Below are 17,423 nucleotides of genomic sequence, written 5' to 3' on the forward strand. Positions count from 1 at the left end.
AAGGATGACTTGGAGTAAGGGAGAGACTAAAAGCAGGGAAATCAATTAGAAGGCTATTTACAATAATCTGAGAGAAAATTAATATCACTTCTCTTCCCCATTAGTAGGCAACTGAGATTAGACTAGGCTTTCAACTAAAGCTTGTATTGCTTATAATCTAGATTCACATAGGCAAAAACAAAGAGAGGGCTCACAAAATTTTCCTTGGTACAATTTACCCCAAGTAGACTAAGATACTAAATGGAGGGACCTTGTTGCAACTATCATAAGACTTTGTAGATATTAGAAGCTCTAAAAAATGTTTATTATTCTAAGGAATAAATTAGAGAATGTGTGAATTTTCTTTTAAATCACCGAAACTCGAAAAGAGAAAATTATAAGTCCTGTATGCCCAGTGATGCTTATTGCTTATCATTTTGTATGTCGGATGGCCCAGAGGGTCGAGGTTAGTAAAAAAATTTTTTTTCCTAAATTCAAATACTGACTGCAGTTATCAGGTGGGATTAGTCTAGCACATTTTTTTCCCAGAAAGTCTGTTTCTTCTTTGCTTGTTCACTGCTACATAACACAACTTGCAGTGACAGGGCTAAGATTCTGTTAAAAAAAAAAGGCTGGATAACAGCAGGCGTTATAAATCTACTTTGTTCCAGTATACTACCCTTAAGCAATTGACTGTTCCACCTGTCTCGGAACTTGAAAACCTCTGCTGAAAATGCCTTATGAGGGCATAACTGAAGGCACTGATATAAGACAGCCTTATTCTTGGAATGTGTGTGCTGAAAAGTTTTCATACTGCCTTGAATCCAAACAAACAGAAGGTCCTAAAACCATCAGGGTATTGAGCCCTAAACACCTTGTAGGGCCCAAACATATGCTCTCATCGGGTCTGTAAACACTTCAACCATAACCGCCTCAACAAAAGGAAAACATTTAATGAACTGGTGGGATTATTGAAGGTAAAGTTGACAAACTCTTCTTCAAACAAACAGGAGCTTCAGGCTTTCAATGTCTGCTCCCTCTCTCTTTTTTCCCCCCACAAAAAGCAAACATTGCTGAGCCACTTCATTGCCTCTGCTAAAAGGCTTTCTGTGGCTCCAGAGCTGACAGCATCTAGAATATTAAGCAGTTGTTGACTTCTGTGTCCAAACTAGTTTGTTCTGAAGGACCTGAAGTATACTGATCCTATCTGCATACAAAATTACATAGAGACAACTTAGAAAAGAGTATACCCACCCTCTGCTAATTGGAAGATTGGCAGCTAAGGGAGAAGTGATTTTATGGATTCCTGAGTGTGCTGTGGTTCAGTGGATCTGGACATTTTTTCCTTTTGATGATTCCATTAGTGTTTTTCCTCATTAAAGTTCCTATACTTTATACTGCATGATTTGTGGTGAAGTCAAACCAAAGTAATTTTTGTAACCACAAAATACCCTTTTGGGTTTTTTTGTTTGTTTTTTAAAATTTATTTATTTTTATTTTTGGCTGCATTGGGTCTTCATTGCTGCGTGTGGGCTTCCTCTAGTTGTGGCGAGCGGGGGCTACTCTTCCTTGTGGTGCGCGGGCTTCTCATTGTGATGGCTTCTGTTGTTGTGGAGTGCGGGCTCTAGGTGTGCGGGCTTCAGTAGTTGGGGCTCGTGGGCTCTAGAACACAGGCTCAGTAGTTCTGACACACGGGCTTAGTTGCTCAGCGGCATGTGGGATCTTTCCGGACCAGAGCTCAAACCCGTGTCCCCTGCATTGGCAGACAGATTCCTAACCACTGCGCCACCAGGGAAGCCCATAAAATACCCTATTGTTGAAGGCCTGCTTGTCTCTTGCCTGTTTCCTGAGACCAACATAACCATGACACATCTAATTCTGGTGTGACAGAACTTAATTACTATGTGAATCATGAGTGGGAGGCCAGCTAATTTCAGTTGTCTCAACTGTTTGCTAGTACCTGGTCACTTATTGCCAGATACTTGTTTACTCCAAGTTTTTGATCGATTTTGAGCCCTGGCCAGCAGCAACTAATCCTAATGCATATAGTTGGCAGCTGTGAATTTTTGACTTTGCCCCTTGGAATACAAAGGCTGCCTTTGCCCACACTCAGGCTGACTTTAGCTTCTAAAGAGTAAACCTTGGGACTTCTCGAGTGGCACAGTGGTTAGGAATCCACCTGCCAATGTAGGGGACACAGGTTTGATCCCTGGTCCAGGAAGATCCCACATGCTGCAGAGCAACTAAGCCTGTGCGCCACAACTACTGAGCCTGCGCTCTAGAGCCCATGAGCCACAACTACTGAGCCCACATGCTGCAACTACTGAAGCCCGCCTGCCTGGAGCCTGTGCTCTGCAACAAGAGAAGCCACTGCAATGAGAAGCCCATACACCACAATGAAGAGTAGCCCCCGCTCACCATAACTAGAGGAAGCCCACGTGCAGCAACAAGCAAACACAGCCAAAAAATAAATAAAACTTTAAAAAATAATAAATAAAATAAAGTTTCTACTCTAAAAAAAAAAGAGTATACCTTGGCCTCAGTAGGTGATTGTGATTATGTGCTACAATATAACTATGTTTATTCTTTTTTTATGATATTTAATTAATTAATTTATTTTATTTATTTATTTTTGGCTGCATTGGTCTTTGTTGCTGCACGTGGACTTTTTCTAGTTGCGGCGAGCGAGGGCTACTCTGTTGCAGTGCGCGGGCTTCTCATTGCTGTGGCTTCTCTTGTTGCAGAGCACGGGCTATAGGCGCGCGGACTTCAGTAGTTGTGGCACGTGGGCTCAGTAGTTGTGGCTCACGGGCTCTAGAGCGCAGGCTCAGTAGTTGTGGTGTAGGAGCTTAGTTGCTCGGCGGTATGTGGGATCTTCCTGGGCCAGGGCTCGAACCCGTGTCCCCTGCATTGGCAGGCGGATTCTTAACCACTGCGCCACCAAGGAAGCCCACTATGTTTATTCTTAAACTGCTTTTCAGAAGCCCCAGCTTTACTAGGAATTATCAAATTAGGCTCCTATTAGAATGGAATCCCATTCTGTCTGTAGGCTAAAAAAAAGCTTACTGCCCATGTGCATTTTAAAGAACTTAACCCCTCCCTAATTTAGTAAACTGATCTTATCCATGCCTGCAAGGCCCACTCCCTTCTACAGCGATTCTGTCATTTGTCCTAGGCAGTGGCAAAATCATAGATATTTATTTTAGCTACACTAGCTGATTTGGTAGGCTTTAATCTGAAGGAACACTAAGTGGTTCAATATATATCTGCACAATTTTCCATTATTATTATCCCTATTTTGTAGCTGAGAAAGAAGAAAGAGAAACTTCCTTGGTGTCACATAACCAGTCAATGGAAAAGTTAAAAATAACAACAGAGACTGGAATGAGGGAGTTCTGTGGATCTAGTCTACTGAGTAGCACAAACGGATTGGAAGTAAACCTCAAATATGTGGCCATATCTGTAGGGCACAATTCATTAAAAACATTTTTTTCCCATTTTCCCCAAGCAATTGTTTTTCTTTCTTTTAATATACATAAATCTCTTGTGGACACAAATTTAGTTCTTTGGAAGTCTTCATCTTACTAGAAACCTAAAAAAAAAAAAAAAGGAGAGAGGAGACTGCATGAGAACAGATTAATTTCCCAAGTAGGTTGTCCTGATACTGCAGGCGAGGGTAAAAATCACTCATGTCCATCTTTCCCTCCAAGCACCTCCCCTGCCCAACTTTCCCCTGGAGCCATTGCTGCCCTCCCATGCCTTGGGCCCTTCCCCACTCTTATCCCTTTTTAGCAATCTGGGATCCCCTCAATCATCTCCCCAAACTCAAGATAGCTAATCTGATCCCTCAATAGCAATCAACTTGACACAGCTTAAATTTTCTGCATTATCCTTATCAGTACAATTCCTTTCTGTACCAGTTTTCGTCAGTGGACAAAAAACACCCTTTCCACACATAACACATGTTCAGGCATTCCACTCCACACATGCATGGGAGCGAGTGTGTACAACTGAAGATGTAGACATTTATAAATGATGATGAAGCACTTGACAAAATGTACTTTCATAATCTCTGTTATCTAGGATTTCCAGGGCTTCTCAGCAAGAAATCAGGGCACCCTGATGAGGGGTTCTTAGTAGGTTAAATGTGTTACCATATCTGGTTGAAAAACACTGAGTCTTTCCACCTTGTAATAATATCCTTACTACGTGTGTGGAGAGGTAGTACAGCAGAGTGAAAATGGTATAGAATTTGGAGTCCGATATGCTCCCATGTGAATTCCAACTCTGCCACTTACTAGCTGTGTGACCTTTGGCAAGATACTTCACCTTTCTGAGCCTCATTTTCCTCATCTGAAAATAATGGGCTTTTATTACTTGTTGTAAGAATCAAATGATATAATTAATACACATACAGTGTCTGGCACATAGTAAGTTCTCAATAAATATGTTTCCTTCCTACCTCTACTTTGGAAGGTAGTGTTATAAGGAGTGGAATGTTGCATAAGGAGAAGAGTGTAGTTTTGTACTAAGATGTTGGGTCAAATTCTAATCCAGTCATTAGGTTATTCCCTAATGGGTGCCCTCAGCAAGTTACTTAACCTGAGCGCACGTTGCTTCTTCTGTAAGATGTAGCATATAATACTTATCTCATGGTTGTAAAGTATCTGGCCCCTAGCAGGTTCTCAATGGTAGCTATTTCTGTTACAGGTATAAGACTGTTCTTAGTTTCAGATACAGCACACCTACTGTTGTAAAGCCCCTCTCTGAAATTCTGTCTTTTCTTCGAGTGCATGAATTCTTTGTTTAAAAATATCCCCTGTTTTTTGGGCTTCCCTGGTGGCGCAGTGGTTGAGAATCTGCCTGCCGATGCAGGGAACGCGGGTTCGTGCCCCGGTCCGGGAAGATCCCACATGCCGCGGAGCGGCTGGGCCCGTGGGCCATGGCCGCTGGGCCTGCGCGTCCGGAGCCTGTGCTCCACAACGGAAGAGGCCACAACAGTGAGAGGCCCGCGTACCGCAAAAAAAATATATCCCCTGTTTTCTAATGGTTGTATACCCACTTGAGCTGACTGAGGTTTACCTGCATTTGCAAGTAACAGTATAGTATTTGAAAGTATGCTGCAGCATCACATTTGGGGCTTTTTGTTCTGTTTTGTTTGGCTGCTCTCTCTCTCCACACCACCGTCATCTTCTTGCTATAAAAGGGGCAACTGCCTTGAGTGGAAATTTGTTGCCATTCATTCTCTACACCTATATTGTCCAGCTGTGTGGCCACATCATTGCTTTGATGCCAGGACACTAGTTGTCTCAGATGGTGCTTTACCATTTAATGGTAAGAAGCCAGATGTGGTGTCTCATTTCCTGCAGACATATTAAAGGCTGAACACTATGGCCCATCTCTGCACCACCACAGAAACTCAGTATGATCGGAAACTTAATTGGCCATGGTGGTACCCTGCTGTTGCTTCTGCAGGATGCTGCTCTGTTTACCAGTTCATCATTAGATAGTGCACTGCTCAGGGCAACTTTCAGTTCAGTGTTGCTGATATAAATATTTGGCAAGGCTAGCCTTTGTGGTAGGATTTGAGGAATTCAAAAAGCCTCCTGGCCCAAATATATCTCTGTCACTGGTCACAGTGCCTGAAATGCATGCAAGAAACATTTCACATGAACTTTCCTTCTTGGGTATAAGGCGATGTTAGAATGCAAATACCACTCTCTAGAGGGAAGATACTGAGTCATTATCGGCTATTAATACTCAGAGTCAGAAGTGCATTGGAATCCTGATTCTGTTACTAGCTGTATGAGCTTAGGGGGTTGCTAATTCTCTCTGAGCGAGTTTCCTCTTCTGAAAATGGGGATAATAATGGATGGTTGTGAGAATTTAATGAGAGAATGCATGTAAAGAACATAGTAAATGCTCAATGAACAATAGCTGTTATTAGCCTTAGGGACAGCAGGGCTCCGAAGGAATACATTTAGGACCTGGTAAATATGGTTTGAGGGTCAGGAATAAGGTGAAGTCTGGTACCAGGAAACTGCTCACAGCAAAGGCCCTGGTGGAGTGGTGATATTACAGCTGGGGAATAGCATGGAAACTCTGGGGACCTGGGGTTGGAAGAGTTGGGTGGGAGGAAGAGGAAAGACTGAAGCAAAATCACACTGCATTTCCATGAACCTTCCAATAAGAAAAGCGCAGTACTACTCAGGATGCGATGCTTTGTGAGGTAGTAAGCTCTGACACTGGGAGTGTTCAAGCAGAGGCTGAGTGCTGGCTACCCTCAGGATACTCAGGGCTTCTCAAACTTATATTTACATACAAATCACCTGGGAATCTTGTTTAAATGCAGGTTCTGATTCAGCAAGTCTGGGTGGGACCTGGGATTCTTCATTTCTCATGAGCTTGCTGACAGTGCTGATGCTCCCGATCAACAGATCTCATCCTTAGTAGCGAGGCTCTGTTGCAGTTTGAAGAGAAATCACAGTGAGACAGAGGGATATGGTTAGGGAAAGCCAGAGAGTTACCCGGACAAGGCTCCATAAAGTAGGAGCACTCTGATGCAGTCATGATCTACAGTCTGGTTCTTAGCTTTGTAAGCTTTGAAATTTGATTGGTAGTATTAGCAGAGCCTGGGCTCCTGGGGACTGACTCACAATTAAACAAATTCACGAGACCAGTATATAAACCAGAATGCCAACTGATTAATTTATTACGAGAAGTATAACTTCCAGTGGAACAGATACTAGTGTTTGCTGATCAGAGAATTACCTCCCTGTAGGCATATTTACAGGAGGAGCTAAATGATGAAAAGAAGGTCGCTTGGTGAGGAGGAGCTCATAGCAAGGGGAGTTCATAGGATGATTTTAATGGTTCATGTCATCAAGCTATGATAGTCTGATACCTTCATCTCCACTACTGGTCTAGACCTCCAGATAGTGCTGAGGGTGTTAGCCTCCGTATCAGTCTCTCTGCCTCCTGTCTTGCCCTCATACAATCCAGATTATCTATGTAAGCCTTGGTCGATACTATCATTTGTTTGATCCACTGATTTCAATATAAATTCACAACCTAAACTCATCATTACAAAAAGTTTAAAATATAGAGAAAAGTTGAAAAATATTACAGCGAGCACCTATATACCCACCATCTAGATTCAACAATTGTTATCATTTTGCCATATTTACTTTATGTATCTGTGTGTGCACATGTGCATTGAGCCCACACTCTTTAACATAGATTTCTAAACTCTTCATGTTGTGGCATAACCCACTTGACCTGCTTCACTCCCCTGGGCTCCCCCTTTGCTCCCCCAGACATGCCTAACTATTGAATGTTAGTTCCCTGAATGTTCGCTGGTGTTCTCATGTATTGCCTATTGCCTATGCCTGAATATCCTTACTTTCTTTTTTCTTGATTAGCTCTATTTGTTCGCAATGAGAGCCACGCCCATGTTGCCATAGCACCCTATACTCTTCTCAGTGATAACATGTATTACACTATACTGTTATTGTGTGTTTGCCTCTTTGACTTTCCTACTAAACTATGAACTCCTTGAGGGCAGGGACTGTTTCATTTGTCTCTGTATACCTGCACCTCTCGAGTGTCTTGCGCTTGGTAGGTGTTCAGTAATCAGAGAATCCAACTACCTGCTGGACAGTTCTACCTAGTTACATCATGGGTACCTTGAATTCAACTTGTCTAAACTGAACTCATTTCTCCTCCTACCCACTCTACACATTTAAAACCCTCCTCCTAATTAAATGCCATTCAGTCTTCCAAGCCAAAAGCTTCAGAGCAATCCCTAACTCTTCCCTCTCATTCATCCTCCAAACAAGTCCTGTTGATTCTATATCCAAAATACATTACCAATCTGTCCATTTCTCTTTATCTCCACTACCAATTTAGTCCAAGCCACCTTCATTTCTCACCTGGAGCACTGCCAACAATCCTGTATCTGGGCTCCCTGCTTCTGCTCTTGTCTCCTCCAATTTTTATTCACAGAGAAGCATAATGATCACTAAAATTCAGATCTGATTTTATTACTCCCTGCTTAAACCCTGATTATATTACTCCTTGCTTTTGGATTAAGTCCAAACTCCTTAGCTTTACCCAAAGGACTCTCAAGAACTGACCCCTTTGTCCCTCTATAACTTTATCCCTCGTACTCTGGGTTCCAAACACTTGGTGTTTATAGAGCCTGTAGTATTTGTTGTTTCTCAACATTTTCAGTTTCATGCCTCAGTGCCTTTTCTTGTATTGTTCTCTGTCTAGAAAGGCTAACACTCTCAAAGTCAGCACAGGTGTAACCTCCTCTGGGAAGCTTTTTCTTACTTACCAGTCTGGGTTAGTTCCTCTTCTCTAACACCCACTACTGCCCTATGCATACCTCTAGTGTAGCTCTTATACTATATACATCAGCACTCTCTCTCTATATATATTACAATTATCAGCTTGTTTGTCTCATCAAAGGTAATTTATGAGCTTTTTGAGAGCAGAGTTAATGTCTTATTTTGTTTTAACCCAATGCTTAGCCCATGATTGGCATATAGTAGATTGCAATAAATATTTAAGAAAGAATGAATATTAACAAATGTCTCTCCAAACTTCATTTTTGTAAATACCTTATAAAAGATCTCTTTTCTTTTAAACACATTGTTTCTTCAAAGTACAACATAGTTGACTGTCATGCAGGTTTTATATGTATATATTTTCTGCCGCACAGCGCGGCATGTGGGATCTTAGTTCCCCGACCAGGGATCAAACCCACACACCCTGCATTGGAAGTGCGGAGTCTTAACCACTGGACTGCCAGGGAAGTCCAAATCATGCAGGTAATATTGATTGAATATTGAGTGTTCTTCACCAGCAATTTCAGACAATTTCTGGAACTGTACCATTTCTTTTTTATATATAAATTTATTTATTTTTGGCTACGTTGGGTCTTCGTTGCTGCATGCGGGCTTTCTCTAATTGCAGTGAGCAGGGGCTACTCTTTGTTGCAGTTCGCGGGCTTCTCATTGCTGTGGCTTCTCTTGTTGCAGAGCACGGGCTCTAGGCACGTGGGCTTCAGTAGTTGTGGCACGTGGGCTCAGTAGTTGTGGCTCACAGGCTCTAGAGCGCAGGCTCAGTAGTTGTGGCACACGGGCTTAGTTGCTCTGCGACATGTGGGATCTTCCCGGACCAGGGCTCGAACCCATGTCCCCTGCATTGGCAGGCGGATTCTTAACCACTTCGCCACCAGGGAAGTCCCGTACCATTTCTTTAGAAGACAGATGCTACCCTTTTATTTTCCCCTAGGTAATTTTTATCTAAGAGATTAACATCATCAGTAGTTGGGGGTGCCATGCTATTGGTCCCATATACCTCCCTTGACTTCTAAGGTCCCTTTCAACACCTACGATTCATGTTTCACAAAATTGCCCATTTATTTGGATTCTAGGTGCTCTTTGGTTATGGTGTTAATTTTCCTCTAGGTTTCTCTCAAGCCATAAGAGCATCACGTGCAGGATTGTCCCATGCTTAATCTTTGCAAATAATATTGATTAAATAAATGTTGGGCCAGGGGAGTGGAATGATTGATTAGGAATTTAACAAATGTTGGGCTGGATAAGGTAAATTATGTTTATTTGAACTGAAAAAAATGGCTAAAAGTAAACATCCTGAACATTACTTTCTCTGATTATTACCTCAAAGTAACAACCTTAATATTATTTTAAAAGTATTGGGTCCCTGAATCTGTTTAATAATAACAGTATTTAACAGATATAATTTTTACACTCTGCTAAGCACTGTTCTAAGTGCTTTATATGTATGAACTCATTTAATCATCTAGACTACTCTATGAGGTAGGTACTATTATTATCCCCATTTTACAGATGATGAGGAAACTGTGGCACAGAGAAGTAATTTCCCCAAGGCCAAAAGTTATCCATAACTGTCAGACACCAGAAGTATTAATTCAGTTTAATCTATGCATATTTATTGAGCACCTACTAAATGTAACAACTGACAGGGTAGATAAAAATTGTACACTTAAAGTAAGGAGAAATCTTAACGCAATAGTGCTGTGAGTGAATTGTCAAGGTGAGTCAGGCTCTTTTTTAGTTAGTGGGAGATGGAGAAAGATTGTTAATGTCATGAATGGCGCAGACATATCTGTTTGGGTAAGTCTGGTTTGCGGAAAATGGAAGAAAAGAGGCTTAGTTTTGAGGAGTATGAAAATGGTCATTCCTTTTTGAGGGCTAAGATTACTTTTAGAAGGGGCTTCTGATGCAGTATATTTAGTATGAGGTAAGGGTAAGAAGGAAATACATAGGTATGACGCTTGTTTAGAGAAGGAAAGGAAAAAGTTTAAAACAAAAAAAAGCACCCCCCTTTCCCCCCCCCCCCCCCCCCGCTTAGAGAATTAGTAAATAGCCTGCTTAAGCACCACTCACCTACCCAAATTCTCTGGACTGCAAGTCAGACCTTTCAGATCTGCGCTTTTTAGAAGTACTTTCGCATTCTGGCACCTTAAGCCAGAAATGCCCCGCAGGCAAACGTTACGAGGGAAAAATATATTCTTGCAATTCAAAAGGGACTCAAATCCTACCAACGAGCGTTTCTGTTCTGTTTCCATAGTTCCTCGCCTGTCCACTTTTCACACAACGACTTGACACACCTGACCACACAGCCTCCGATCCTATTCTAATGCCTGCCCATCTTGTTACCCCCCTTTTTTTTTTAAATTTATTTAGTCTATTTATTTTGGCTGCTTTTGTTCTTTGTTGTGGTGCACGGGCTTCTCATTGTGGTAGCTTCTCTTGTTGTGGAGCACGGGCTTCAGTAGTTGTAGCTCGCGGGGTTGGTTGCCCCGCGGCATGTGGGATCTTCCCGGACCAGGGCTCAAACCACTGTTCCCTGCATTGGCAGGCAGATTCTTAACCACTGCGCCACCAGGGAAGCCCCCTGTTACCCTTTTAAAAGGCGGATCCCGCAGTGTCCTTTCTTCCCTCCCAGCCGCCTCCACCCCCAGTCGGCTGGGCGGAGCTTCACGCTAAAGCCCCGGAGCCCGACGCGGCCAAGGCAGTAGCAGAGAGGACTGAAGCTCCGAAGAGCTGCATCTGCGGCAACATCTCCAGCGACGTTACGTGCCTGTCGGCTTCGACCCAGCCCGCCGCGCGTGCCAGTCGCTCCCCGCCCCCTCCCCACCTGGCGCGCACCTGGCCAAGGCCGGGGTCCCGCCGAGAGCCGGGAAGGCGCGTGCCAGGGGCCCTAGGGAACCGCAGAGCGCGCGCGCCATGGGGCCGCCGCCCGGGGCCGGGGTCTCCTGCCGCGGTGGCTGCGGCTTTTCCCGATTGCTGGCCTGGTGCTTCCTGCTGGCTCTGAGTCCGCAAGCCCCCGGTTCCCGGGGAGCCGAAGCAGTGTGGACCGCGTACCTCAACGTGTCCTGGCGGGTTCCGCACACCGGAGTGAACCGCACCGTGTGGGAGCTGAGCGAGGAGGGCGTGTACGGCCAGGATTCGCCGCTCGAGCCAGTGGCTGGGGTCCTGGTACCGCCCGACGGACCAGGGGCGCTGAACGCCTGTAACCCGCACACGAATTTCACGGTGCCCACGGTCCCGGGGGACTGGGGCAGCAGCGTGCAAGTCTCTTGGTTGGCCCTCATCCAGCGCGGCGGGGGTTGCACCTTCGCAGACAAGATCCATCTGGCTTACGAGCGAGGGGCGTCTGGAGCCGTCATCTTTAACTTCCCGGGGACCCGCAATGAGGTCATCCCCATGTCTCACCCGGGTGAGTGCCGCTACCGAATTGCGCGCCATCAAACCCCTGCCAAGGCCATTTTCCCTTATTTTCCTCAGTGTAATCTTCCCCCTATCCCCTTGCTCCGAAGGAAAACGAGTGTCCTTTCTGTCCCCATCGAGTGAGGGCAGGGTCCTCTCTTCCCCGAGATTCACCCTGAGTCGGGGGTTTGGGCGGAAAAATCCTTTAGAATTTGCCTCTCTGGTGAAAAAGGGTGAAAACAGAGTGAGGAGGCTGGCAACTCGAGAAGGACTGTTTGGGCTCTTTGCGTCGTCTTTTCCTGCTGTTTCACGAGGGTGGTTTGCATTGGATTAATTGGTTGGTGGTGGGCATTGGCTTTGAAATGACTGGGAAGAAGCCTACCCGAGAAGCCTGCCTGGAAATCCCTTCCTCAGTCTTGTCCTGATTAACAGCCTCAGGCCCGCAGCAGATTTTTTCCCTTCTCTCTCACTGTTTTCTCTGCATGTTTCCTAGTATCAGGTACAAGATTGTGTTACTGTGCCCTGTTAACCTCATTCCAGTTTTGGTGGAAACTTTGCTCAGCTGTTGGGTTCTTCTCTGCCCAGGGGTCTCAGGTCCCAAGTGATTTTTGGTATCAGTGCTTTCCTTTGCATTTGAAAAAATCTGATTCAGGATATTGAGTGGCAAAACAGGTGATTAGTGTTATTAAAGAAGAAGAGCTTTCTGCATGAGGCTAGCAAAGGCCTAGGCTTTGGAAAATGTAATCCAGGTAGGTCTTAAATTTGTGCAGATGAGGTGGATTACTGTTTTTCCCCTCTTCAGTTATCCTTCCAGAAACCTTCTCCCTATTTGTGATTAGGTATCCATACCATATGTACATAGTGATCCTAGGCCCCAAAAGACAAAGAAAAAAAAATCGGGGGAGAAAAAGGCAGAGACACGTAATAGTAGTAGCAGTATATCATAGTTGTTGAGAGCTGGGCCTCAAGTCAGACCTTGGTTAAATTCCGGCTCCATTGCTTACTAGTCCTGTGACCTTGAGCAACTTATCTGAAGTCTAGCCTGGATTCCCTCCTCAAGCAAATGGGAAGGAACTAAGAATGAACCACTCCCACAGGTTTGCCTTGAGGATGAAATGAAATAATGATGGGAAAGAGTTTAACACATCATCCTTCTCTGTAAAGGTTAGGTGATAGGATCAGCTTTTCAGAGTTGTTGGAGAGATGAATCTGCTTGTTTAGCTACTGGAGATTCTGTGTTTTTCCTAAAACAGTATGTCTGGCCCTGTCTAGAGAGCACTTGCACTGCGTGGCTGGGTGGTATAATGGAAAGAGCACTGAACTGGAACTTAGGAGATTTTAGCTCTTTTAGTCCCTTCTCTGCCTCTACCAGCTTCACAACCTTGTACAAGTTACTCACTGGTCAAATGATAGTATAGAGGCAGGAGGAGGAAGCCAGGTTGGCAGATCGTGACAAAAAATGAACTAGATGAACTCCCAGCTCTAAAATGCGGTGATTCTTAGATTTTATACTGATTAAAGAAAGGAGCAACTGCATCTCTTTTGGTTGATAATTCGTTGATTAGAATGAAATTACTTTTTAAAGGCTGATAGAAACAAAGAATAAGGACTTGGTATATTTTAAAGTCCTTACATTTCAACTGGCTACCTAAATGCAAGGGTTTGACTTTGCTTCCTCCCAATGAGATTCATTTGCACAGATGATTTGGAATTGAAGAGTACTCTTTAGTTAGAGAATTCCAATTTAGACTGCTTTCATCCTACTTCTGTTAAGTATATAAGCTTATATTTATCTGATAGATTTAGGGGACAATAAAATTAATTTTGTTGAGCTCCCACTATGTGCCAGGCACTCTACATACATCTTACTTATTCTTTATTGAGAGACAGTATGGTGTACTAGGAAAAGCAAACGCATTGTAGTCAAGAATGAGAATCAAATTCTGGATTTACCACACAATAGCTTTGTGTCCTTGGTCAGATTATTTAACATTACTGAGTTTCAGTTTTCAGAAAAGTGTTTTGATACTTTAAAAATGTATTATTATCTGCGGGTTCGTGCCCCGGTCCGGGAGGATCCCACATGCCGCAGAGTGGCTGGGCCCGTGAGCCATGGCCGCTGAGCCTGCGCGTCCGGAGCCTGTGCTCCGCAACGGGAGAGGCCACAACAGTGAGAGGCCCACGTACCACAAAAAAAAAAAAAAGAAAAGAAAAGAGGTGCTAAAAATGTATTATTATCTGAGATGCTGACTGTAGCAATGTTACACTTAGGCTAACTAGCTAAAATAACTAGCTAGTTACTTGAGGAATGGAATCAGGTTTCTTCCTTGAACTCCTGGAGAAACTACTTTTCAACACAGGGGAAAAATCACTTTGCATTTCATCCACATATGTTGTTAAATATTTGTTTCCAGAGTGCTGTGTTGTTTGCTTTGCTCATTCCTGAGAGTAATCCCAGGGTTTGTTGTAATCTCTGGTCAAAAACGATTTCTCTTGGATTTTAGTGGCAAAGAGGTAGGACTGAAGTTTATGTGTTGATTAACAATATATATTGCCATGAATTCTACAAGGGCCACCAAATGTGGAAAAGCCATTGCTGTGGTCTTTGTTTACAAAACCTTTCTTCACCCCCTCTCGCAGGGGCCTATGCTTGAATTGTCTGTCCTTTGTTGGAGTTCGTGTTGATCATCCACACCCACCTATCACAGTCCTGTGACCATGAAGACCTATTTGTTTCAAGTAACAGAACTAACTGGTTTAGAACAGTAGCTTTAAAACTTTTGTGTATTGGAGAGAAACTCCACTATATAAGTGCAATCGATTAGGAAAATCAGACTATTTTTTTAAAAAATCAGGCTATTTTTATGGATACCAAATTTTCCCAGAGGGTAGCTGTAGGCTTGCAGCAACCCATGCAGTTTATTTCTGTATATTATCTTCCAGAAAATCCTGATTCACACAGATAAAAAATTTTAAATGACAGATTTTTATTAACAGATGATCCTGCAGTCTCTGGATATTTTTCATTCAAATGGATCCAGAAACTGGGAATAAAATGCAGAGAAAATTTTGGTTTCACAGTTTAATCACTATTCATGTCTTATTTAAATATGAAAATCAGATAAGAAGCAGCCAAAACAGAGTAAGCACTAAAGCTGTCTAAAAGGTATGGTTGTCACGATGAGACACGTTATGCATGTTCTTGTTGTTGCACAACTAACTAGTCTCCTTTCGCCAAGCAGATGAGCCTGAGCCTTGCATGCTTTCTAATTGAGCACAGCCCACGGGTTGAAGTGGTGTCAGTACTTCCTTACACAATTTTCCTTGAGTCAACATGTGCAGGCATGAATTTATTGAAAGACCTGTGCAAAGCTTCCACGTTCATAATCCATGACGCATTTACAAGAACTTGAAACATATTCAGAGGGATGGCAGGAGAAGCATTATTCCTGAGGGCTGTAAAAAAGTGAATGAACCAAGCCATTTAAGTTAGTGATTTGGTGGTCTTCCCTGGGATAGAGTTTGCTATATAAAACAGTTGCTTGTATACATTGTTGAAAGACCTCTTAGAGTGTATTAAGAAGATGGCCTCTACCAGGTTTTTTTTTTTAGGTTTTCTTTTTTTTATTGAAGTATACTTGATTTACAATGTTGTGTTAATTTCAGGTGTATAGCACAGTGATTCAGTTATATATATACATATATAGATTCTTTTCCCTCATAGGTTATTGTAAAATATTGTGTATAGTTCCCTGTGCTATACAGTAGGTCCTTGTTGGTTATCTGTTTTATATATAGTAGTGTGTATATGTTAATCCCAAACTCCCTCCCTCTGCCACTTAATATTTTTAAAATCTTAGGCCAGTATTTTACTTCTCTAAGTCTCAGTTTTCTCCTGTGTAAGATGGGCATAATAAAAAACTTACCTGAGGACATATATACACTACCAAATGTAAAATAGATAGCTAGTGGGAAGCAGCTGCATAGCACAGGGAGATCTGCTCGGTGCTTTGTGACCACCTAGAGGGATGGGATAGGGAGGGTGGGAGGGAGGGAGATGCAAGAGGGAAGAGATATGGGGACATATGTATATGTATAACTGATTCACTTTGTTATAAAGCAGAAACTAACACACCATTGTAAAGCAATTATACTCCAATAAAGATGTTAAAAAAAAAACTTACCTGTTAAGGGATTAAATGAGATACTACAGATAAAGTGTTTAAATGAGATACTACAGATAAAGTGTTTAGCATAGAGCCTGACATTTAGGAAGCTACTATAATTTTTCTTTATTACAGTTAAGATAGTTAAATGTATTTTAGAAAATGAAAAGTGATTTGTATGTTGGTGGTATACAATTTGAAAATGAATAGCCTAGAGTACTTCAGGGTCCATATTACCTGACATCTGACTGTAACCCTTTAGGAATAAGTTGAGTAGACTGACTGTTTTACCAGAAAATGATCTTTTGGCCCACCTGTGTTTGTCATTTTTTTCTCAAGTAACTGCTTATCCCTCAAGTAACCAATCTTCTTCCCATTCACAAGGACTTTGAAATAGGATTTTCCACTGATTTATTACCACCCAATCCTTTCTCAACCACTTGACATTTAGTTTTTATTCTTTGTTGGGTTTTTTGTTGTTGTTGGCTGGTTTGGTTTGTTTTTTTTTTTGCCCCCTAGTAAGTTGACATCAAAAAGAACCTATTTTAGTAGAATGATAGGCTCAAAAGAAGTTGAGAAGAGAATGGGTGGTGATGATTTACCAACGTAAAATACCATTCCAGAATCTGTTCCACGTGCATCCTTTTTGATCTCTCGGCAGTACTGTATTTGATATTGTTGATCACTACTTTGAAACTCTTTCCTAAGCAGTCTCTTGCTTCTCTTGCCTCTCTTTTGTTTCATTTCTGTTATTTTATTAACATACTCATCTCATACCTTTTCTTCCTTGCATTCATACCCAGGCCCCCAACACTCTCCCTCCAGTAAATATCTGCCACGTCCAGTTGATTTCAGTCTTCTCACATATGTTCCTTTCTCCCTCACAATTGTTTTTACACTGCTTTCAGTTCCTGTATCTTCTCATGGGAACAAATACTTAGCCTTGGTCTCCCTGCCTCCAGTCACTTCTTCCCTTCGGTTCTTCCTCCACGTGGCCACCGGAACACAGCTCTGGTCACACATACGCCATTGCTCAAAAGCCCATTACTTATAAATTTGAGACTATGCTTCTCAGCATGGCATATAAGACTCTTAATGATCTAGTCCCAACCTACTTGTGAAGCTTTATGTATTTCTTGTCTCATATTGATCCCTAAACATGTTCTCTACCCTTTCCCATTATCATTCCTTTGCTCGTACTTCTGCTTTTGCCTACATACCCTTTTCTTACCAGCTCTGTTGGTCAAAACCTTACCCATCCTTCAAAACCCAGCACAGATGCCTCCTCATCTTTGAAGCCTTTTGTAATTCTTTCTTTTCCTCTTCCCACCACAGCCCCCACACCAAAAACAAAATAGTCTCTTCTCTTATCTCCTGTAGAACACCATCTCTTATAGTACTTTCTGCATTTTTTAAACATCTTTATTGGGGTATAATTGCTTTACAATGGTGTGTTAGTTTCTGCTTTATAACAAAGTGAATCAGTTATACATATACATATGTTCCCATATCT

General features: G+C 42.6%; 1 protein-coding gene across 2 annotated transcripts in view; it reads left to right on the forward strand.

The window, feature by feature from the left end:
* Window positions 1-17,423, forward strand: part of RNF128 (ring finger protein 128) — a 97,974-nt gene that overhangs the window by 27,727 nt on the left and 52,824 nt on the right. Inside the window, exon 1 of one of the 2 annotated variants that reach the window (XM_029239860.1) lies at window positions 11,010-11,754. The exons of the other annotated variant lie outside the window; for it this stretch is intronic. Coding sequence (XP_029095693.1) covers window positions 11,262-11,754 — 493 coding nt within the window. The 5' untranslated portion in view covers window positions 11,010-11,261. Of the gene's footprint in view, window positions 1-11,009; window positions 11,755-17,423 lie in introns of those variants that run through there. 2 annotated transcript variants of the gene reach the window in all.

This window comes from Monodon monoceros, unplaced genomic scaffold (genome assembly GCF_005190385.1).
Source record: "Monodon monoceros isolate NGI ecotype Baffin Bay Population unplaced genomic scaffold, NGI_Narwhal_1 Super_Scaffold_22, whole genome shotgun sequence".
NCBI classification, from domain to species: Eukaryota; Metazoa; Chordata; class Mammalia; order Artiodactyla; family Monodontidae; genus Monodon; species Monodon monoceros.